The sequence below is a fragment of the Loxodonta africana genome, chromosome X, assembly GCF_030014295.1.
Source record: "Loxodonta africana isolate mLoxAfr1 chromosome X, mLoxAfr1.hap2, whole genome shotgun sequence".
In the NCBI taxonomy this organism is placed as follows: domain Eukaryota; kingdom Metazoa; phylum Chordata; class Mammalia; order Proboscidea; family Elephantidae; genus Loxodonta; species Loxodonta africana.
Window position 1 is genome coordinate 176,690,098 of NC_087369.1, and position 23,241 is coordinate 176,713,338.

General features: G+C 51.8%; 2 protein-coding genes across 13 annotated transcripts; both read right to left on the reverse strand.

Annotated features, from left to right (window-relative positions):
- Window positions 1-373: 373 nt before the first annotated feature.
- On the reverse strand, window positions 374-8,590 carry SLC10A3 (solute carrier family 10 member 3). Of its 8 annotated transcripts, XM_064277810.1 has the most exons (4): window positions 7,446-8,590; window positions 7,235-7,304; window positions 4,200-4,455; window positions 374-2,131 (listed from the first exon to the last, which is right to left on the reverse strand). In XM_064277810.1, the coding sequence occupies exon 4, from the start codon at window positions 1,991-1,993 to the stop codon at window positions 584-586; it is 1,410 nt and encodes a 469-aa protein (XP_064133880.1). In that variant the 5' UTR covers window positions 1,994-2,131; window positions 4,200-4,455; window positions 7,235-7,304; window positions 7,446-8,590; the 3' UTR covers window positions 374-583. The 8 variants fall into 8 exon arrangements, with proteins under 8 accessions (XP_064133880.1, XP_064133879.1, XP_064133878.1 ...); XM_064277809.1 differs by having other exon boundaries at window positions 4,200-7,304; XM_064277808.1 differs by having other exon boundaries at window positions 4,599-8,590.
- Window positions 8,591-8,709: 119 nt separating this feature from the next.
- Window positions 8,710-14,661, reverse strand: FAM3A (FAM3 metabolism regulating signaling molecule A). 5 transcript variants are annotated; one of them, XM_023540749.2, is made up of 10 exons: window positions 14,548-14,661; window positions 14,205-14,277; window positions 12,746-12,859; window positions 12,190-12,213; window positions 11,556-11,679; window positions 11,375-11,433; window positions 10,876-10,926; window positions 10,441-10,525; window positions 10,237-10,363; window positions 8,710-9,426 (listed from the first exon to the last, which is right to left on the reverse strand). In XM_023540749.2, the coding sequence occupies exons 2-10, from the start codon at window positions 14,215-14,217 to the stop codon at window positions 9,331-9,333; spliced, it is 693 nt and encodes a 230-aa protein (XP_023396517.2). In that variant the 5' UTR covers window positions 14,218-14,277; window positions 14,548-14,661; the 3' UTR covers window positions 8,710-9,330. The 5 variants fall into 5 exon arrangements, with proteins under 5 accessions (XP_023396517.2, XP_064133883.1, XP_064133884.1 ...); XM_064277813.1 differs by having other exon boundaries at window positions 14,035-14,277; window positions 14,548-14,622; XM_064277814.1 differs by lacking the exon at window positions 14,548-14,661 and adding an exon at window positions 14,035-14,125.
- Window positions 14,662-23,241: the final 8,580 nt, after the last annotated feature.

Below are 23,241 nucleotides of genomic sequence, written 5' to 3' on the forward strand. Positions count from 1 at the left end.
ACACTTGCTCCCCTGTCTGACGGTTTTGTCCCACCTTCCTTTTAGTCTGGCTGCAGAAAAACCAACTGCTGTGCTCAGAGCAGGCAGGGTAGCCCCGCTCTGCCCTCATCCCCCCTGGCGCTCATATTCTAGAGCAGAGAGAGGCCCACCTCTCACAGGATGGCATGAGGGTGGGGGGCTGACAGAAAAAGAGCCTGAAGCTCATAAACCACAGACCTGGACGAAGCCTCCTTTCCAACTCCCCCAAGCACACGTGGTGCAGGGTGTCACCCAAGTTGGCCCTCCACTCTTGCCCACACCTCCCCAGCCACACTCTTCTTACCTCACTCCCACCCCCAGGCCCCAAAGGGCAGAGACTGGAAGGGACCCAAACTTGCTTCTCTCTTTTATTGAAATATATTTCTGGGCAGTGCCCACCTACCTAACTCAGCATGGCCTCTTTGGCAATGAAAGCTGAAGAATACAAAATCAGTACAAAAAATAAGCCTGGATTTTCCAAGTGCATAGTGCATGAGCACTGAAGGCCTTTGGTACGCGAGAACTGCGGAGAGTGGGGAGGGGGGTAGAAGCTTGGCCCGGAGCCTCAGTGAACTGGGAACAGGCTGCTATAGATGAAGTGGCCCATGACCAAAGCCAGCATCTCTGAGGTGCCACTCAGTGCCACAATGAAGGGGGCCTGGGAGGCAAAGTCAGCTTGGAGGTGGCGGAAGGACAGCTGCAGCATGGCCAAGGCCAGCAGGCTGTTCTGCACCCCGACCTCAATGCTGACCGTTCGCCGCTGAGCCACAGGCAGCTTCAGACATGTGGCCAGGCAGTAGCCCACCAAAAGGCCCACCAGGGGCACTGTGAGGCCCACCAGCACGATGGGGAACCTGACGCCCGCCAGGATGAAGATGCCCATGCGGTAGGCCAGAAAGAGGCCACCCAGGAGGAGCACAAAGCTGAAGGGCTTGATGACCTGCAGCAGCAGCTGGGAGAACCTGGGGAGCTTGGACTTGATCACCACACCAGCTGCTATTGGAATGGCAATGAACAGCAGCGTCCCCAGGATCTTGGAGATGGGCACGTGAAGGGTTTCGTGGATGCTGAGAAGGTGGCTGTAAATAGCTGAGGACAGTGGCAGGAAGCCAGTGGCAGCCACCGTGGAGATGAAAGTCATGGAAATGGCAAGGGTGACGTCTCCTCCAAGGAGGAGGCTGAAGAGGTAGCTCCCGCCACCCCCGGGCGAAGAGCAGGTGATGATGAGGCCCAGGGCCAGGGCCTTGGGCAGCATGAAGACCTTGGCCATCAGGAATGCATAGAAGGGCATGACCAGGAACTGACCCAGGAGGCCCAGCAGCATGGGCTGGGGGCTGTGCAGGAACCCCTTCAGAACCTCGAGCTCCACTTTGCACCCGAACGAACACTTGTTGACGAAAATGAGAGGCAGGAGCAGGTAGAGTATTGGGTTCTCTGAGAAGTGGGCCAGGTCAGCACTGAGGGTGGCTGGCGCGTCTTCAGCAGGCAAGACCTTGATGGAGAAATCACTCCGTTCCTCGATCAGCAGGGGCTGGGCCTTATGCAGGTCCATGAGCTGCAGGTGGAGGGGTGCCAGCCCTGCCAGGCCAGAGTGGATGCTCACCACAAAGCCACCCCCACCACCCCAGCTTATGGCACTCACGTTCTTGATGGTCAGCACCGCTGTGTCCAGGGAGGTGACCCTGAGCGTGGGGCCAAGCCTAGTCCCATTGCTCTGAGCCGGGTACTGGCTTGAGATCACGATGATGCCTTCACTCTCCTCGGGGAACTCAAACTCCATCACTGAGCCGTCCCCAATGCTCAGGTAGTGGGCCCTCATCAGTGGTACAGTGTGGCCCAGAGCTGTGCTGAGGTTGCCACTGGCTGTTCCTCGGACTCTCCATGGCAGGCTGGCAAGAAGCAAGGCAGCCCGAAGCATACTGAGGGGGCCTGGGCAGCCACCCACCCTGCCCAGGCCAGGCCTCTCTAACACCATGGCTTCTCCTGAAGGACCATGCACCAGGGTTCTCTGCAGCTTAGGAGGGCTCCCCAGCCTGTACCGTCGGCTGGTCCTGAGAAGAGTCCATGGGCAAGTCCAGGTACTGGGCTGCTTTCCTGGATGGCAGAGCTCTCCCTGAGGAGAGAAAGGACACAGAGAGGAGGCTGGTGACGGACAGCAGCATGAGCCTGTGAGACTCGGCCCTCTGGGAGTGGTAGCATAGGGATCTGGAAGCCTTAGCAGAGCCTCTTGCGTCAAGCCCAGGAACAGAAGGGCAATACTTGATGCTGGCCCTTAAGTGCCATTCGGCTGTCCCCTCCCCCAACACAGCTGCCTCAAGTTTCCCACATGCTAGTGTGGCCCCCCATCCCTTGCCCAGAGGGTCCAGCTACAGATATGAGTTACTGTCAGCCGCTGATAACTACTAATTTCCCTGGACATGCCCTCTCTGCCCCCCCAGGGGCAGCGTAGAGATGCCCCGATTCCAGTGGGTTCGAGGAGAGCCACCCCCAGGCCTGTCACCACTAGCACCACATACAAGGCCTGTTTAATCCCCATGGGCTCCGAAACACAGTGACAGTGGGCTTGCTGTGATACCACAACTGGATGTGATCCTGAAACACTGCTTGGGGATGACCAGGAGGCCCGCCTGAGGAGAGCAAAGGGTGCTGACTGAGCCTGATCTGGGAGCGCTTGAGAACAGGCCAGGGAGTTGGAGTGCCTCAGGCTAGGCACAGAGGCCAGCAGAACAGTGTGGGCAGGTGGAAGGCCCCAGAGGCTTTTGTCTGCCACCAGTGCTCTGTTGGGAAAGGGGCTGGCATGACTACCTGGCCTGCCCTGCCTGCTGGCAGTGGTGAGAAGGGAGTCCTGAGGAGGAGCAGGTCCCCTTCCCCCAAGGAACTTGCTGGAAGAAGCAGCAGGAAGGGGTCAAATAGGGTCACATGTCTGCTGAGGAGCTTCCCCTCCTCTGGACAGAGCTCCTACTCCTCTGGCAGTCTCCAAATATGGCTACTGGAGTCGCAACCTCATATTTGGAAAGCTGTGCTCGGAGGCTAGTCTCCCACCCCCACATGTGCCCCCACCAGCACCTCTCACTACCAGTGTGTCTGTGAGTGCACTGGGGTGAAGGGTGCCTCATGGTGAATATTGTTGCATCACCTGCTACAACTGGGGCAACACAGCAGTTTTGCATCGCTACTTCTGGTTGCTTCACACCTTGGCAGAGCCACTGGCTTCTCTAGTTCCTAGCAGTCTTTGGCCCTTGCTTCCCCTTCCTCACCCCCCCACCCCACCAGTCTGGGGACAGAGGGAAGTGGAGGGCAGCTTAGGCAAAAGACTGGTCCTTGGAAAAGCGTCCCCCAGGATGACATGGGCTCTGCTGGTTTGGGAGCTTCAGGCACTTACCCTGGAGGCCTTGGTCCAGCCTTGCGTCCCACCAGAAAAGAGGGATGCAGGAACACAGAGATGGGGGCATGAGAAAGAAACTGGAGGGATTTAGAGGAAAAAGATAAAGGCTCCCAGGCCCCCGTCTTCCCAATACACCAATACAGCTACCAGCTTTAAGTCACCGCAACAGAGGTTCAGCTCAGACCCTAAACCATTTCTGCTGCAGGGCCGGAAGAGTTTGACCAGAATGCACCCCAGGGCGGGGTATGGATCTCGACCCCGGACGGCTTTGTCCACACGGGTTTTCAGTGTTGAGGGCTAGTTGGCAGTGATGGTCTCAGGGCTCCTCCCTACCTGGAAGTCCGGAAGTTGTCTCATTTTCCATGAGCAGAGCTGCTTCTCACTCGTGGGCGCAAACCAGGGAGGGAAGGAGCGCGCGGCCGTCCCGCAGCCGGCAGGTTGGGGGCCTCCCGGGTGGCCCCGAGGGCAAAGGAAACCTCGCCTGACCCCCAGGACGCACGGCCACGCCAGGCCTAGCGAATGAGCGGCGTCCGGTCCTTCCCCGCCGGCCCCTGGCGCTGGAGCCAGCGCGCAACCGGGCTGGGCCAGAGGCCACAGGCCACCTCCTGCCCGACCCTTCCCGGCCTGAGGCTCTCACCTGCCGCGCCCGCGGAGCTCGACGCCAGCGCCTGCCCAGCCAGCGGGACGCCTGCGAGCTCGGCCCGCCAGGGCCCCGCCCACGGCCCCGCCCCAACCGACCCCGCCCACCAGTGCCACGCCCCGCGCAGCTCCTGGCCACGCCCACCTCACTGCCTACCGTTCACCGTTCGCTTCCGGGTTGGGTTTCCATCGGATGTGACGTTTTGGGGAGTGGCGCGGCGGCCCGCGAGGAAGAGCGGGCTTTCGGGCCCAGGACTGGCGGGCGGTACTGGCGGCTTGCCATGTTGTCACCTGGTGGCGCCGGGCGCGGCCTCCTTCGGCCCCCGGACCGTGTGTCTGGACCTTTTCTGGGCGCCGCCAGGGGCACTTGCTCCGGGAAGGGGTCCCGGTCATTTTCAAGCACTCTGCGGCTTCTGGGGGTGGTGGGACACGGGGTTAGACGTTAGCAAGGCTCGGGAGACTCGGGGACTGCTGCCAAGGGCACGGGGAGGCGGTCGCGGAGGGCCCGGGCTTCAGGGTGCCCAGCCCTGGGGCCGTGGAGTTGGATTCGACAGACCTGGCTCCCGGTGCCCAGCCTTTGTGCGGAGTTCCGCTTCATTCGTTCAAGTATTGACCGAGCGCCTATTCCCACATTGTGGGTCATTAAATGGACTCCCAGGAATTGTTCACCTTCGAAACTATTTGGTACGACCAGCAAGGTCCAGAGGCTTCAGTGAAAAGGAGTGGAAGAAACAGATGGCATAAGGATGGGGAAAAAGGTAGTGAGAGGGTGTACAGAAGCTGCCGGGAGACAGTAAACAAGTCAGAGTCAAAGGGGATTTGTATGTTCCCAAAGGCTGCCAGGGCAACTTGAATCAGCCTGCACACAAATGAACAAGCTACACTGCTCTGATGGAGCCTCTCGTAACTGCTATGATGGAGGCTAACGGTCCCCAAAGTCGGTGACGCTTAGCTCCAGGAGGTACACAAGACACACCATTGTAAATGTTCAAAGAAAACAGAGTTTTCATTTAATCTGTAAACATTTACTTTGTGTGAATTATAAAATTAAACTTAGTACCGCCTATAATACATAAACACATGGGCACACACTGGGGGTGCATGCTCAAAAAGATTTGACTTATATGGGTGATCAAAAACATTCAGAGGCTGTTCTTTAGGCTCTGAGAACCAGTAAGGCGTGAACCATTTGTGTGCAGTTGTCCTGGAACGTTCGTACTGTTCCTTACAAATGTGGCTGAGGGCTGCCAGAAGCAGGTAGTACTTAGAGCTGGGGCAGGTGAGAGGGCTGAGTTAGGCACATCCTGTGGCTGAAGACTGCAGTTTGGAAGGTGGGCAGTGGGATGGGGGCTGTTGGAGGATGGGGTAAACTGGCCCCAGGAGGGAGAAGGGGCTGGTAAGTGGATATATGCCCGTGACCAAAAGATGAGCCATGCTCTACAGAAGGAAAACCTAAAACCACCAACTCCAGTTTTCCTGTCAGGGGTCAAGGTCAAATGCACAGTCAGAAGACTGCTCCTCATTACTGCCAATCATTCAGCCTTCCCTGTAAGAAAAGGGAACGGTTAAAGGCAAGAGAATGTTCGTATTGCTTTATAAGATTAGCCATTTGCCCCAGAAGAGAATGAGGAAGGGCTCCACAAATTAGGCAAGGATGTCCAGTTCCAAAGGAGAACAGATGGAACAAATGATAGCAAGAGCCGAAACAACAAAAGGTACTTCAGGACTCAGATGGGAGACCCGCCACTGTACTATGTAAAGGGTCACAGTGGTGACCCTGAGGGGCATGCATGCCTCCTGCCTTGTAGGAAGGGCCTCCAGTAACATTATGGGCTAACAAAGCACGCATGGAAAGTATATGCTCTGGAAGCATATTTATGGGGTGCATCTGGTAGTCACAGGGAAGTGTAGTGACTGCTGTTATTTTGGCCAGCCCAGTATTTGAATCTTCCTTGGAGGACCCATCCCTCCTCTGGTTTGCATGGAGATGACCCCAACCCTGGTCCCTGGGGTGGGCACATGCCCAAGTCTAGCAAATCAGAGCCCCAGAGATTGATGCAAAAATAAATCCATCAACCAACCCCGACCAATGAGAGTGAGTCCAGGAACTTGAACTACTGAGGAGGAAGATTTTTCTGTTGGGCTTGCTAACTGGGACCTCTATTATTGCTCCCTCTACCTGGAGGAAAACAATAGAATACAGAATAAAGCAGAGCCAAGAGACGCAGGGAACTGACCTCTCGAAGAAGACATCATCTGAAGTTAGAATCACCCCTGGGCTTTTTGATTCATCACAGGAAACAATAACCTCCCCCACCCCCCTTTTGTTTTGCTTATGTCAGCTTGAGTTGGGTTTCTGTCACCTGTAACTGAGAATGGCCTGTCTCCTGAAAGGAAGGCTTGGCACCCTGGCAGAGGAGGCCTGCAGGACATGCCAAGCTTTACCTGCACTTTACAAAGTTGGGCAGCCAGTACTCCACACAGTCATCCACTTCCTAGCCCATATTGGGCCCAAGCGGTGGATAAAGCTGACCTGACACTTCCATCTTTAAGTAACTTTGGCAAGCCCCCAGTGAGGGTACCCCTATTTGAGGAGGTAAGGGCCCTGTCTGTCCCTGGGGTCAGGCTATAATTGGAAGGGGGTAGGGCAGGGATTTGGAATGACCAAGGCACCTACCAGGGCGCAAGATTTCTCATTATGTTCATTCCCCTCAGTGCTCGCCTGATACAGATAAGAAGCAGAAAAGGGTCTAATAGAGGGAAGTATAAAATTGTTGGCAGGGCTGGAAGAACAGATCCGAGGATAACTCCCAGAAAAACATCATACAACTGACACCAAGGGAGCTGCTATGTCTACCCCAGCAGCTGGTTCCAAGACCGCATAACCCCAGCTGCAGTCAGTGCCAGAAGAGATGACCCCTGCCCTGCCTCTTAACCCCCACGAAGCAAGTGTCCAGACTCTGGACACTATTATGATTAATAGTATTATTGCTGCTGCAGAGAAACCAAACACCATGACGGCGTTCATAAGCAGTAACAGCAGAAGCCCACCTTTATCTCCCCTCTCCCTTTCAAATGTGAAAGCAAATCTCACCACCATACCCTAGAGGCAAGGGATGCTGGGAAACGTAGTTTTGGGATTTTACCTGGGAAACTACCAAAATGGGGAGACTGTCAACTCCACATACCCACCTGCTTTAGAGTCCATGTGGCTCACTCCTGTGCTCCTAGCACCTGCTACAGCGACCAGCCCAGGCACTAGCTGGTTAACACAAATGGGGTAAGGTGTGAAATCACAGTAGGTGTTCTAGGGGCGGTGGGGCGTAGCCCCAACTTCACACTATGGACACCAATGAAGAGTTGCTTCAATTGGGGCAAGTTCTGCAGCTGGGTGGAACCTAACCTCTTGGCTCCACTGGAACTACCAGAAGTCTTCTGCCTTTCAGTACCACAGTGATATGATGACTTCCTTGCTAGGGCTGTTGGGAGGGCCATGTAGGTAACATGCATATCACTGAAGGGTTGATGTATAGAAGCCTGGTGTTTGCTTCAATACATTGGGGGGTGTGGGGTGATAGATGGGTACAAAGAGGTTCACCATACTCTTCTCTCCACTTGGGTATGCTTGACATTTCCTACCAAAAAACAGATTAGAAGATGAATACACGTGCAGCGCTTGACATAGCATCAGGGCTTGGTAAGTGTCAGCTTTTATGATCACTAGTGACAAGCCACTTAGGCCCTTCTCCCTCTCCTTTCTTGATCCTTCTGCAGTACTAACATCGCCAATCACTTCCTCCCGGGCCATCCCATGCCTCTAACTTGTCTCCCACCTATCTGCTTCTTACCCATTTCTTGAAGCTTTGTTTGCACTCTGCATGCTCCCTGGATCTGGCAGCAGTTAACACAAGTCCAGGGCTCTGAAAGCCCGTCTCCAGAGCAGGACTCTTAAGTCCATTGGCTTGGACACTGCTGCCTCAAGGGCGTCTGACTTATACCTCTAATTCATGCGGCGACACCGAGCTGTAGAGTGTCCCTCAAACCAATTTCTCCCCACCTGGGACGCCCAAACTGCTTCCCCCGCCTTTCTCTGACCCTGACCACTTCATCTTCATGCCTGGATTTTATAGTCCAGTAAAACTCCTCAGGGTTCCTTGCTGGTTCTTGCTTCTAAGCCTCTGGTTATGTCAGTGTTATCTCAAAGGAGGGAGTTAGGACCATCCTCTATGAGAAATGCCAACTACCCAATGCACCAGCCTCTCCATGTGCCCTAGTTTCAAAGGCATCCAACAGTCCACTGCTGTGGGAGGTTCGAGTGGAGGCATCGGGGCTGGTTTCCATCCCTGCCCCTTTCCTACAGGCCTGTGCTGGGTTGGAAGGAGGTGAATTTCCTGCGCCTTAGAGGACAGAACCATCTCTCCCTGACAAGGCTATGGGGACGCCAGTACGGGAGCCACTCTGTTCATTGCCTCAGTCACATCTCAGCCACAGACGGGCCTGCCAGTGGCAAGAGCCTGGAGACAAAGTCTGTCTGCTAAGGTGGGGGTGGGGGGGGGTCAAGCCTTAGGGACTCTCCCCACTTCCTTAGTCACCAGTCTCTCCCTCTCACTCCCACAGGGGCCAATGGCACCCCTGACTCGCCAAGCATGACACCTGAATGCTCTTCATTCCATTGGAGCCATCCATTTATTAAGAGGTCATCTGGAAGGCGGCCCCTCACAGACCACATGAGCAGCCACACACTGCCACAGGTGACTGTGCTCAGGTTCCAGCCACCTCACTGCCCCTGCAAGCCTGGCTCCAAGGTGGAGCCATGGAAGAGGCTGCCAGGTTGGGCTCCCAGGTAGGAATCACAGTGAACCGGGGTTACCCCAGTGCAGTGGGCAGCCCAGAAGGGAGCAAGCTGGTAAAGATGCACCACCTGGCCGGGCGGGCAAGCATGGAGGACCCTTCCAGCTGGGGGTGTTTGGGAATCTGGGAGGAGATGGTGCTCCAAACTCAAAGCTGTTCTATGGAGAAGGAAGGGCTGGGGGCAGGGGTTGACCATGAAAGGCAGCATTAAAGGACATGGGTACCTGAGGCCCTGTGACAAAGCACAGTGGGGCCAGTCCCTGCAGCCCCCACCACCTCAAGGCCACATTCTAATCACCACCATGGAGCCCCAACGTGTTGTGGTAAGAGTGCACTTGCCCGGGAGTGGGGTGTGAGCCCAGCATGGGGCCACGGCCTCAGTCCTGTGCTGGCACTGCTGTCCTTGTCCAGGCCAGCAGGCAGCATGCACCCCCTTGCTAGCTGGCTGTGCTCCTTCGTGGGACGCAGCCTTCCATCTCCAGCGCCTCAGGCCAGCCCTCGTACTTATTGGTATGCTTGCTGTTCTTCACGTGCTGCCAAGGGGTGGGGAAGTAGGAGCTCACAGCCTTGGCCTTGACCAGGTCCTCTGTGCTGGCCCTCGGGGATGGGGCAGAGGTGAGCCAGGCCAAGTGCTCACAGTCCCCTTGTGCTGCTTTATTCAATCTGCAAATGGCAACACTTGCCCTGACCCATCCCCCTCACAGGTGTGGGGAGACAACTGGTTTTTACTTCAGCATGCCTGGCCTGTATCAGGAAAGTGCAGGAGAGGTCACTGCTGGCAGCTGCTGGAAAAGTAGGGGAGGGGGCATTTCTTCTCTGAGGTTAAGCTTTGTCTCAGCAGAAAGCTGTCAGGAGCAGGGCTTTAGGGTGCCCTGGTTGTCACCTGGCCTGCAGGTGGGAGGCCTGCCTACAGGCCCACCCCCATGCTGCGAGCCCTCCAGGGTAAGAACCAGGCCCAGGTCTCTCCTCTTTGGCCCCAGCCACTAGCACAGAGCCTGACGCACGTGGCCCCGGAGGAACAACTGGCCACAAGGGGCAGGCATGGCTGGTGAAAGAAGAGCATGCAGGGAGAACCAGGGTCCTGGGTTTCAGAGGAACTAGGATCAGACTGAGCATCTTGAAGATGTTTGGGAGGAAGGGCTCTTAGCTTTGAATCTTGCCAGTGTGAAAGCTTTGCCATTTAAAGGCCCTTTAGGGTGAAAAGACAGGGTTACTGCCCTGACCTGTACACAGAGCCAAGGGGCCAGGGCCCTGTGGGGCATAATTCAGGGGACTGGCCGTGTCAACGGAGAGGACCATGTGGGGTACCCGGGAGGTGGCAGTGCCGGGCTCGCCATTCATACCTGCTCAAAGGGGCTCTTGTCTTGCACGCCCTTGGCCCCCACAAACACCCAGCTGTCCCGGAAGGCCAGCTCCTTGGCATTGCGGCTGCCCAGCTCACTGAAAAGCTTCCTGGTCTCTTCGTTCATCCTGCCGCCACAGAAGGAAGAAATGGGGGTTCTGCCTGGGGCAGGGTGAGGCAGAGGCTGGCCTGGGAAACCACTTACTTGGTAGCTGGGTCATCATAGGAAGCCACGAACACCAAGGTGCCTTCGTGCAGTGGCCGAATGAACTTCAGCAGGTCATTGACATCTGGTGGGGGGGGCAGGGTCACACGGAACACGGAGCATCAGGCATCACTGAGTGCCCTCCAACCCCTGTTGTCCAAATGAGGAGACTAAAGTAGGGTCTGGCCCAGGGACACGCTCCACTAAGGGTCACCAAGTGAGTACAGGGACCTAGCTGGCCTGAGGAGCCAGGGCTATCCCTGCTACAATACGCCACCTCTAGAGAAGGCAGCCAATCTCTCCTGCTCCTTGCCTTTTCTGGATCCTAGGAAATGCTTCAGAAGCCCCCAGCATAGGGACAGAGAGCAGAGTTCCAGGGGGAAACACCCAGTCATTGTGCAGTCAGAAATCAGGAATGCTGCAGCTGCCACTCACCCCCGGCCCACATGTCGAAGGCTCTGGCCTCAATGAGCTCCCCGTTGACTCCTGCGTTGGAGGGAAAGAAGGAAAGGGGGAGGTCCTGTTGGGCCAGCCAACAGCAGCAACCCTACCCTACTACCAGGCTCAGGATATGGTGGGCAGCCACTGGGTGCCGCCCTTCTAGAAGCTTTTCAAACTTCCCCAATTTTCATCTCCACCATGCCCCTTGTTCAAACAGCTGCTGCCTACCCTGAGCTGCGAGGCCTCTGCCTTCTCCAGCCTTCCAAATTCTTTTTTGCCATGTTTTTGCTCACTGTATCATTTCCTCTGTGGGTCTTTAGCTAACACAGACCCGTCCCAGGCCAAAACCACGCCAGGCCAAAACCACCCCAGGCCAAAACCCAGGAGATGGTGGGAGGGTGGGAAGCAGGCCGTAGGGCCCCATGGGTCACAGTGCTACTCCTCGCCTCTCGTCTTCCCGGAGCTCTGGCCCCACAATACGAGGGGGGCTCACCATTCACTAGGGCAATGTTCAGGCCGCGGCCAACGTTGTCCTTGACGCTGCTCATGAGCCTGGGAGATAGCAAGGAAGCCTTCCCATGGGTATGTTGGCTCTGCCCTTCATGAACTCAGCCTCTCTCCCCCATTCCCTCTTCTTTTCCTCTCCCCCTTACTGTTCACCCAAAGACTCTCACATCTTGTCCTCGAGGCAGATCTTGGGCCCAATGACATTGGCAGCCCCGCTGACCATGCGGAAGGCCAGGTGTTCCTCAGGACACGGCTGGGGCAGGCCACACTTGTACTTCCTGGCCCGTGGCTCTGGGCAGAGACAGCAGGTATGAACCACAGGCCTGGCCCTGGGGTCACCCAAGCCCTGAGAGGAGGAGGTCAGGACCATGCCATAGGGTGGTGAGAGTGACAACAGAGCAGAGGACTAGAGGGGGTAGGACACAGCTCTGGCCAGGGCCACTTTCATAGAGACTGTGTCCTGCTAGGGCTGGCCTTAGGAATTAGTGACAGGGATCCCAAGGAGGAGACTCTTTCTGCCACTGGTGGGAAAAGAGAAAGGAGAGGTCCAAGGGATGGGCTGGGAGGTTCCACAGCAAGAAAGAGTCACTGGGGGGCCCAGAGGAAATGCAGCAGATGGAGCGGGTGCCAGGTGCCACCACTCTCCTGATCCCGCAGGGATGGCCTCCCTCAGCCAGTCCCCGGGCATGTCACTCCAATGGCTGTAGTGGCTGGCTGGAGGGGAGCGGGGGGCAGGCATGTCATAGAAGTAGTTTGAGGGGTGGGCACAGGGGAGAAGCAGGGAGGTGACAGGAGCTTTACCTGCAGTCACTGAGTTCTCCGGGCCTGTGGGGACAGAGGATTGGTTCTGTTAGTGTGCAGGCCTCCTGGAGTCTGCAGTAGGTCAGCCTGGCCCTACACTGTGACGCCAACTGTGGAAAGGTCAGTCAGATCAGACCTCGGCACGACATCTGCTCAACTCTAAATGATGTTCAGATATAAAATGCCTGCTCCAGGTAAAGGCTCGAGTGCAACTGTACAAAGTATTTAGGTGAAGTGTCATCAGTGACAAGGTACAGAGGCTCCTAACCCTCTCACAGACCACTGGAAAGCCTGCCGTGAGCAACCAGAGCACCATGCTCCAATGTTCGGAGGAAGCCTCCCATCCCTTGCTCCGATCCTACCAACTCTAATTGGACAGAGAATTCTAATTAGCATGGGCACTGGCTTTCTGAGGGGAAGCAACTAGGTGGCAGGGGACGATTGCAATTGATGCCAAGACAGAGAATGATGGCAGCTAGAGGTGGCCTGCCAGGGAATGGAGAAAACCAAATAGGCCTGTCACCCACCCTGATGCCGGGAAGCGCCCCACACTCACTGGTGAAGAGTTGCTGGAGGCGCGGAAAGCCACTGCCTGACCCGCCCAGGAGGAGGCTGATTAGGATCCAGGTGAGGCCGGCGGTGACGATCAAGGCCACAATCCGGAGGGGGCCTGAGGCAGGACAGACATGAGCACCCTACCTCAGGTAACCCCAAGGCCTCTCACGACCTTATCTTCCCTTCCACCTGGGAGCAAGTGACTGGAGGACAGGAAAGTGGGCACCTGTCGTCATCCATCAGGCCCAAGAGCTGGGAGATTTGAGCTCCCGGCTGCCCAGCTCGGTGCTCCCTGGCAAGTTTGGGGGTCTTCTAGCATTCAGTGCTCAGGAGGGGCTGTAGTTTTCACCCAGGAACCCCTCAATCTACCAGTATATTTGTGTCCCCACCCATCCTTGCCCCATTTCCTCCTGTTATACTACAGAAGGTGGCCCTACTCCTCCTTAACACTGGTCCATTCCCCTGCTATATCCCAAACTCTCTTCTCAGTTTACTTGTAATATGGAGCATTCTCTCTATATCACTCTTTTTCCTGTATTTTCAATATCTCTCATTTTAAAAAACCAAAAAAAAAAAAAAATCCTCCTTCAAAACCACACCCCCATCCAGCTACTCACCTCTCTCTTTCCTCCCCATCGAACTACTCAAGTCAATACTTGCTTTTTACATCAGCTAAGCTCCCACTCTCCCCAACCTACTCCCATGTGGCAGGGCTTGTTGCCAAGGTCGCCTATGACCCTCACGGTACTGATGCTCATGGTCACTTGTCAGCCCTGATCTTCCCCGACCTCTGTTAGCTGCCCACATCCTCCTTCTGGAAATCCTTTTCTTCACTGGCCTCCAGGACCCCACACTCTTCTAGCCCTACCTCTTTGGATGCTCCTCATCTCCCTCGCTGGATCATTCTCTGTACCTTCCCCTTAAAAGCTGGACTTTCTCAGGCTTCTGTCCCAAGCTGCCTTCTCATCCCTACCTGCACTGTCTTTCTAGGTGATCCCATCTACTCCCAAGTCTTGAGTTAACCACGATATAGCAATGGCTCCCAATTGTCTAGCTCCAGTCTGACCTCTCTTGAACTCACACCCATCCAGCCAGCTCCTTATTGGCCATCTCAACAGATCTGAACTTGAATTCTAAGTCCTATCCTCCACCCCTCCAGCTTGTTCCTCCCAAAGGCCACTTCATCTTAGTTGTTCTAGCCGACAGACAACAAAGGCTGACATCGGGTAGGTAAGTCCCACCCTCTCCATCTGCACCCCCCCCCCCGGCCACCTCATTCTGGATCCTCACTCTCTCCATAACTCATTCTCCAAATGGTGGCCAGTCCGAGTTGGGAGAAATCAGCCATCGTGGTGCTCACTGGAGACGGCTGAACCAAAGTCTTCAGAGATGAAAAGACTTGTTCGGGTCATAGAACCAGACACAGACAACTCCCTTCCGTTCCTGTGGAAGCCACCCACCTGCCAACCTCATGTCCGCCTCCCCGGCTAAGCTGGGGCCGCCGGCAGTTGCACCGTTTGGGGACCGTACGCTCTGCGGGAAACAAAGCATAAGAGCAGGTTTGAGGGTGGACCAGGGCAAGAATTCAAGCTCAGAGCAGTTGGGGGGCAGGGGCAGTTCCTTCCCCTAGCACAACCACTGGCCCACAGTCCTCCTCGGTGACACGGGGTTAGCCCTTCCAGGTCAGGAACACTGCCCGGAACCCTGTCGGCTCCGGAGCTGAGCCCAGGGCTGGGAAGTGAGGCCCCTGAGCTCGGGCCCAGGCCGCCCCTCTGGGGCTCAGGGCTCTGCCTAACGACTTGCCTGGCCGAGAGAAGACGCTGCTCGGTCAGGGAGAGCTGGTCCGGTCAGGCCGGTCGCCAAGCTAAGACGACGCGCTACGCAGCCCGTAGCACCCGGCAATGGCGACTCGGGGTGGAGCTGGCACCGCCCCCATCCCCTCCCCCCATTCGCTCGGACCGCCGAGTGGGAGGGCTCCGCGCCGGTCCCGCCCCCGAGGTGCGTTCTGGTTGGGCCGTTGGTAGGCCGAGTGGGAGGGGCCAAACCAGCCCTAGTTCCGCAGACCCGACTATAGAGTACGAGGGCTTTGCGCCGGCCCCGCCCCGGAAGTCTCTTCTCGGAACTCCTTTTAGGTGAGAGGGCTCCCCCTGCCCCGGAATGGAAACGCTGTGACTATGTTGGTGCCTGATTTTTGAGGCCTAGAAAGGGGCGGATGGAACTAGGGGGTGGGATTAGCAATTGTTCTAAAATTCATCCGTGTACACTTTAGAAATAAAAATAAGGATGGTACAAAAGAGTATATAACGGAAAACACCAGAAATCCATGAGCCAGAGACATGGTTAGCCTTTTGATGCCTTTGCTAACTGCACTTGGGGAGCTGGGGCCCCCATGTCAGCTGCTCCCCTCTTTCTGGAGGGCAGCGGGGAGGTGTGAATGCAAAACTACAGAAACATCCCTGCGCTTTGACCCAATGATTCCACTTACCAGACGACCCCTCTGTCCTTCGTCCAAGAAAATAATTTAAAATACAGAAAAAGGTCGTAGAGCCAGGAGGTAATGGAGCTCCGGTTAGAATCCAGTAGCTTCTATACCTGCACACAGAACACTCTCCTCCCTAACAAGATGAAGGGGACCAGCGTCAGCAGGCTGTTGGTGTAGTCAGGGTTTTCTCATGCAAGCTGGGATCAGAAATTATGCTGACCATTAGCCAACGTCTCTTATATTTGTGCAAGGTGCTCATCCTCGGTGGTCTTTCCTCCCAGTGTTTATAGTTGTGGTGCCCAGGAGAGGAAGCTTCCAGTTATTCAGACCCTTGGGCTGCCAGCCAGCTGGGGGCACGCATCTGTCGGACTGGTGGCTCTAAGAGGACGTTTACATTTTTAGAAAAGGTTGCTTTAATGAGTCACCCTGAGGGTTCAGGGGCCAATCCCCCTTCGCCAAGGGCACCACCGGAATGGATCAGCCACAGATCTGTAATTCAGTTCTAGGTCTTCTGTGGCCTTTGGGCAGCCTTGCACAAGTCCCGATCCTCTCTGAGGGTGTTTTTCAATGCAAACAGAGAGAGGTTTAGACTTCAACCCTTTGCTTTGCCTTCTCTGCCTTGTTTGGGGTCTGGTCTGTGGTCAGCGTGTGTGCCCTGATTGAGCTCCAGCTTTTCCTGTTGGGGGGTCTTATCTCCCCATCAAAGTCCACATTCTGGAAGACACTATCATCTGTCATTCCAGGTCACCACCCAGAGCTCAGAACAACTTCAGCAGTGCTCGAATAGGGGTCGCCACAAAATGGAGGAGGAAAACCCTGTAATATCTGTTTCTAGATCTCCTATAAGAAGGATACCCCAGGTATTTTTTAGACCCTCTTCTGAAGAGGGAAAATCCAGAATATACACACGATTGCATTAACCTAGGAGGGGCCCCTGCCCAGCAGAATGCAAAAGGAGTATAAACCAAACAAGAGGGCTGAAGCCTCAACTAAAGAGAGCAGAGCCTAAGTCCTCAGCAAAGAGAGCCTCTTTCAGTGCCCGGGTGCTATGGACAAAGGGATGTCAGACCTTATGGGCCTGGAAAGAGGAGAATGGAACTAGCAGCTGAATTAGAAATAAGCAAGTCGTACGATGACGCTCTCCATATGATAACACGTATTCTGAAAGAAACACACAAAATACCATTTTTTATTTATACTTTTTGGGTACGTATATATGTGCAAAGGAGCCCTAGTGGTGCAGTGGTTAAAGCACTCAACTGCGCATTGTAAAGTACGCAGTTTCTGGGAGAAAGATGTGGCAGTCTGCTTCCGTAAAGATTTTCAGCCTTGGAAACCCTAGGGGGCGGTTCTACTCTGACCTATAGGGTTGCTATGGGTTGGAATCTACTCAATGGCAGTGGGTTTGGTTTGGTTTGGTTTGATATATGTGCATAAAACTATAAAAGAATTCTGGAAGCATACACACTGAACTCATAGCAGTAGTGACTTCTGTGGTGGGGGAGAAGTGAGTAAAATCAGGAATAGTGGCCAAAAGGATTTATCCGTAATGTTCTAATTCTTTTTAAAACACTCTATTTTGACATAATTACAGACTTACAGGAAGCAGCTGAGTGCTTAGCCACTGCACCACCAGGATTCCATTCATTAATCATTGTTGTGTGTCATCGAGTCGATTCCGACTCACAGCGACCTTATAGGACAGAGTAGAACTGCCGCATAGGGTTTCCAAGGAGCAGCTGGTGGATTTGAACAGCTAACCTTTTGGTTAGCAGCCTGAGTTCTTAACCACTTCACCACCAGGGCTCCTCATTAACCATTAGGGAGATGCAAATCAAAACCACAATGAGATATCACCTCACCCCCATTAGAACGGCAATGACAAAAAGAAAAAAATCTTGAAAATAACAAGTGCTGGCAAAGTTGTAGAGAAACTGAAACCCTCATCCATTGCTAGTGGCAATGTAAAATGGTGCAGCCACTGTGGAAAATAGTTTGGTGTTTCCTCAAAAAGTTGAACCATATGACCCAGCAATCCCAACCCTAGGTATATACCCAGGAGAAGTGAAGGCAGGAACTCAAACAGAAAGCTGTACACCAATGTTCACTGCAGCACTTTTCACAATAGCCAAAGGGTGGAAACCATGGAAATGTTCATCAATAGACGAATGGATAAACACGACGTGGTCCATCCATACAATGGAATATCGTTCATCCATAGAGACATGAAGTTCTGATGTGTGCCACTACATGGACAAACCTTGAAAACATTATGCTGAGCAAAGTGAGTCAGTCACAAAAGGACAAATACTGTATGATCTCACTTACGTGAAACAAGCGAATATATAGAAACCAAAGATTATTAATGGTTAATAAGGGGGGGGGGAAAGGGGGAAAAAGGGAGTTTTTGTTTGGGGGCACTGAGTCTATGTTAATGGTGGTGGAATATTTTGAAAAAGGATACCGATAATGGTGGTACAGCATGAAAAGTGTAATCAATGCCATTGAATTGTAAATGTGGAAGTTGTGTTGGTGAATGGTTTGGTGTGTATATTTTCACCACAATTAAAAAAAAATAGAGTCCTGTGTACCCTTCACATGGCTTCCTCCAATGGTTACATCTTATATAGCTGTAGGACAATTTCAAAATAGGACATTGACATTACTGTTAACTACACCTCTTACTTTTAGCTGGCTTATTCAGGTTTTATCATTTTTTAAAACCTGCATTCGTTTGTGTGTGTGTAGTTCTATGCAATTTTATCGCGTGTAGACATTTGTGTAACAATCAAGATACAGAACTGTTCTATCACCACAAAGGAACTCTCCCATGCTACCTCTTTGTATTCACACCCACTACCCACCTGGCCCTCCCATTCCTTTTCCCTGGCAGCCACTAATCTGCTTTCCACCTTGAGGAGCCCTCTTTTTTTTAAAATAATTTTTATTGTGCTTCAAGTGAAAGTTTACAAATCAAGTCAGCCTCTCACATATAAACTTATATACACCTTACTACATACTCCCACTTACTCTCCCCACAATGAGTCAGCCCACTCCCTCCTTCCAGTTTCTCCTTTCGTGACCATTTTGCCAGTTTCTAACCCTCTCTACCCTCCCATCTCCCCTCCAGTCAGGAGATGCCAGCATAGTCTCAAGTGTCCACCTGATAGAAGTAGCTCTCTCTTCATCAGCATCTCTCTCCAACCCATTGTCCAGTCCCTTCCATGTCTGATGAGTTGTCTTCGGGAATGGTTCCTGTCCTGGGCCAACAGAAGGTTTGGGGACCATGACCGCCAGGATTCTTCTAGTCTCAGACCATTAAGTCTGGTCTTTTTATGAGAATTTGGGGTCTGCATCCCACTGTTCTCTTGCTCCCTCGGGGGTTCTCTGTTGTGCTCCCACGGCCAGGCACCATCTAGTTCTTCTGGTCTCAGGATGATGTAGTCTCTAGTTCATGTGGCCCTTTCTGTCTCTTGGGCTCATAATTACCTTGTGACCTTGGCGTTCTTCATTCTCCTTTGATCCAGGTGGGTTGAGACTCATTGATGCATCTTAGATGGCCGCTTGCTGGCGTTTAAGACCCAAGACACCACACTTCAAAGTGGGATGCAGAATGTTTTCTTAATAGAATTTATTTTGCCAATTGACTTAGATGTCCTCTGAAGCCATAGTCCCCAAACCTCCGCCTCTGCTCTGCTGACCTTCGAAGCATTCAGTTTATTCAGGAAACTTCTTTGCTTTTGGTCCAGTCCAGTTGTGCTGACCTCCCCTGTATTGAGTGTTGTCCTTCCCTTCACCTAAAGGAGTTCTTATCTACTATCTAATCAGTAAATAACCCTCTCCCACCCTCCCTCCCTCATAACCACAAAAGAATGTGTTCTTCTCAGTTTGTAGTATTTCTCAAGATCTTATAATAGTGGTCTTATACAATATTCGTCCTTTTGCAACTGACTAATTTCACTCAGCATAATGCCTTCCAGGTTCCTCCATGTTATGAAATGTTTCACAGATTCGTCACCGTTCTTTATCCTTGCGTAGTATTCCATTGTGTGAATATACCATAATTTATTTAACCATTCATCCGTTGATGGACACCTTGGTTGCTTCCAGCTTTTTGCTATTGTAAACGAGGAGCCCTCTTTCAAGAAATTCTACATCACTGATGTTCTTGATGGCACAGAGGATGACAGAAAGGAAAACATGGAACCCATAATGCTGGGTCAAAAAGAAATTCAGAAGAGCCAGATTCTGAATGTGAAGAGGATTTAGAGATACCTTACTCAGTTTATTTCACTTATTTTCCTTTTACAAGAGTGATATATGAAAAAGTCTATGTTCAAATGAATCTAAAATAGCATTTTTTTTTTTAAAGGAATTGGCTGACACAATTGTAGGGGCTGGCAAGTTCGAAATCCATAGGGTAGGCTGGAAGACTGGAAACTCAGGCAAGATTTGATGTTGCTTTTTTTAAAAAATAATTTTATTTATTTTCGTTGGGAATATACACAGCAAAACATACACCAATTCAACAGTTTCTACATGTACCATTTAGTGACATTGATTACATCCTTCTAGTTGTGCAACCATTCTCACCCTCCTTCTCTGAGTTGTTCCTCTCCCATTAAGGTAAACTCGCTGCCCCCAAGGTTCCTCTCTCATTGTTTGAGTTGCTGTTGTCAATTTCATCCACATAGATAGCTCTTAAAAGAGCATAATGCTCAAGGCAGACATGCTTTACTAGTTAAACTATTGTTTGGTTTTAACAAGACTTCAGGGGGATATTTTTGGTTTAAGGTTTAAAGATTATCTCAGGGAAATAGTTTCAGGGGTGCATCCAGCCTCCATAGCTCCAGAAAATCTGGATTCCATGGGAATTTGAAATTCTGTTCTGCATTTCCCTCTTTTGATCAGGATTCTTCTATGGAGTCTTTGATCAAAGTGTTCTGTAATGATAGCTGGGCACCAACCAGTTTTTCTGGTCTCATGGCAGAGGAGGCAGTTGTTCATGGAGGCAATTAGCCACATATCCATTTCCTCCTATTCCTGACCCTCCTTCTTCCTCCATTGCTCCAGATGAATAAAGACCAATTGTTGTGCCTTAGATGGCTGCTTGCAAGCTTTTAAGACCCCAGCCATTATGCAACAAGCTAGGAGGTAGAACAGAAGCACTAAACACCATACCAGGACAATTAACTGGGATGATCCATGAAACCATTATCCTAAACCTTCAAACCAAGGAACCAAATCCCATTAGGTATTTGGTTGTACATAAGCAGCCTCAGCAGCTTTTTTTTTTGTCTTTGTTGTAAATATATCACACAACTTTTGCCAAATCAACTTTTTACAACAGTTCAACTTTCTGACAGCAATTAAAATTATCAGTTATGCTATTCTACCTTTAATCAACAAGATTTTGCCATCGGCTTTAACCCCCTCCCCTTTCCCCTTCCTTCCCTCCCTTGGTAAGCCCATAACCCGTTGCCATCTAGTCAATTCTGATTCATACAAAAACCCAGTGCCACTGAGTTGATTCTGACTCAGAGCAACCCTATAAACTCTGGTCTCTATACATTTGCCTTTTCTTGTCTTTTTATATAAATGAGATCATACAATAGCTGTCCTTTTATGGTTGATTTATTTCACTTAGCATGTCTGCAAGCTTCATCCATATTGCAGTATGTATTAAGATTTCATTTCTTTTAATCCCTGATGGAGCAGGAGAGCAGTGGGATGCAAACCTCAAATTCTTGTAAAAGACCGGACTTAATGGTCTGACTGAGACTAGAGGGACCCTGGAGGTCATGGTCTCCAGACCTTCTGTTAGCCCAAGACAGGAGCCATTCCCAAAGCCAACGGTTTGGACAGGGATTGGACTGGACTATAAAATAGAAAACGATACTGGTGAGGAGTGAGCTTCTTGGGTCAAGTAGACACATGAGACTATGTGGGCAGCTCCTGTCTGGACGGGAGATGAGAAGGCAGAAGGGGGACAGAAGTTGGCTGAATGGACACGGGGAATACAGGGTGGAGAGGAGGAGTGTGCTGACTTACGGGCGGGGGGAGCAACTAGCAGTACATAGCAAGGTGTGTATAAATTTTTGTATGAGAGACTGACTTGACTTGTAAACTTTCACTTAAAGCACAATAAAAAAAAAAGATCTCATTTCTCTTACTGGGTGAGTAGTATTCTATTGTATGTATGTACCACATTTTGTTTATCCATTCATCCATTGATGAGCATTTAGGTTGTTTCCATTTTTTGACTATTGTGACGACGGCTGCAATGAACACTGGTGTACAACTATCTGTTTGAATCTCTGCTTTCAAATCTTTTGGGTATATATACCTAGGAGTGAAATTGCTGGGTCATGTGGTAGTTCTATGCAGTCGCTCTGAGTTAGAATTGACTCCATGGCAATGGGTTTTTTTTAATGGTAGTTCTATTTTTAGTTTTTTGAGAATTTCAAATTTTTATGGACTCCAGACTTTCTGGGGCTGTGGAGACTGGATGAAGCCCTGAAACTATTGCCCTGAGATAATCTTTAAACTTTAAACCAAAAATATCCCCTGAAGTCTTCTTAAAGTCAAACAACAGTCTAGCTTAACTAGTAAAGAATGTCCGCCTTGAGCATTGTGTTCTTTTAAGGGCTATCTGTGTGGGATGAAATTGACAAGAGCAACTCAAAGGATTAGACAGGAACCTTAGGGGGCAGTGAGTTTATGTTATTGGAGGAGGAACAAGTCAGAAAAAGGGGGTGAGAATGGCGGCACGACTTGAAGAATGTAATCAGAGCCACTGAGCTGTCCATGTAGAAACTGTTGAGATGGTGTGTGTTCTGCCAAATGGGTAATAACAGAACATAAAAAAAAAGAAGAAAAGTTTACAAGTAAATTGCAGCTAAATTCCTTGGCATTAAAGAGAGAGAAGGAAGAGAATATTATTCAGCCCTAAAGAAAACTGAAGACCTGATACGTGCTGTGACATGGGAGAACCTTGAGAACATGATGCTCAGGCAAAGAAGCCAGACACAAAAGGACAAATATTGTATGATCCCGCTTACATGAAATATCTAGAACAGGCAAATGCAGAGAGACCAGTCTATTAGCGGTTTCCAGTAGCAGCTGGGAGGAGAAAAGGGGGAGTTATCGCTGAAGGGGCACAGAGTTTCTGTGAAGGGAAACGGATAGCAGCGATGGTCGCACAACACGGTGAATGAATGTCACTGAATTGTGTAAAAATGGTTGAAATGGAAAATGTTTTGTTATATGTATTTTACCACAATAAATTTACTTATTTATTTAAACAGAGCAAAAGGTGGACAACCAGGATCGGGGAAGCTGGCTTCTCACCTCCCACAGCCAGATGCCCAGCGAGGAGGTGGAGGCGGCAGACTCTTTGTGGGACTGTCTCAGCAACTCCCAGCCCTACTGGATGGACAAGGGGCCCTATGAGACTCTCCCTGGGTGTGATGGCTCCCAGGTTCTTTTTGGGGTGTGACTTGGACCCTTTGGACAGTGGTTTTGCGGGGCTCAGGTGCAGAAGTGACCCTCCTACCATTTCTAAGTGTAGGAAAAAAAAACACCAAATCGGGAGTCTGGGGGCTGAAACAACTCAGCAGGGGGTCTTGGGTGCCCCAAGGCAGGACCATCCGCCCTTGTTCCAGCCTCAACACCCCACCCCTACCTCCTCTGCACTCCAACAGGGCAGTTATGGCTGCTTCTGGGTCCGAGCTCTTCCCCTGCTGGGGCTGTGTGCCCATTCCCACTGGGTGGCTCAGAATCATTGCTCAAGGGGCCTTTTGAGGGCCAAGATCAGCTTGTGCCCCTAGAAGTGACACAGAGCCTGGGGGAGGGCTCTGGAAATATTGGGAAATGTTAACTTTTCTCAGTGAGCCCCAAGCCCCAACTTGGCCTTACTGAAATTCTGCCTAGTGCCCTATGAACTAATGAATCAGGGAGTGGGTGTGATGGCAGGACAGGAGGAGCTCTACTGTCCTCACTTGGGTCCTCATGCC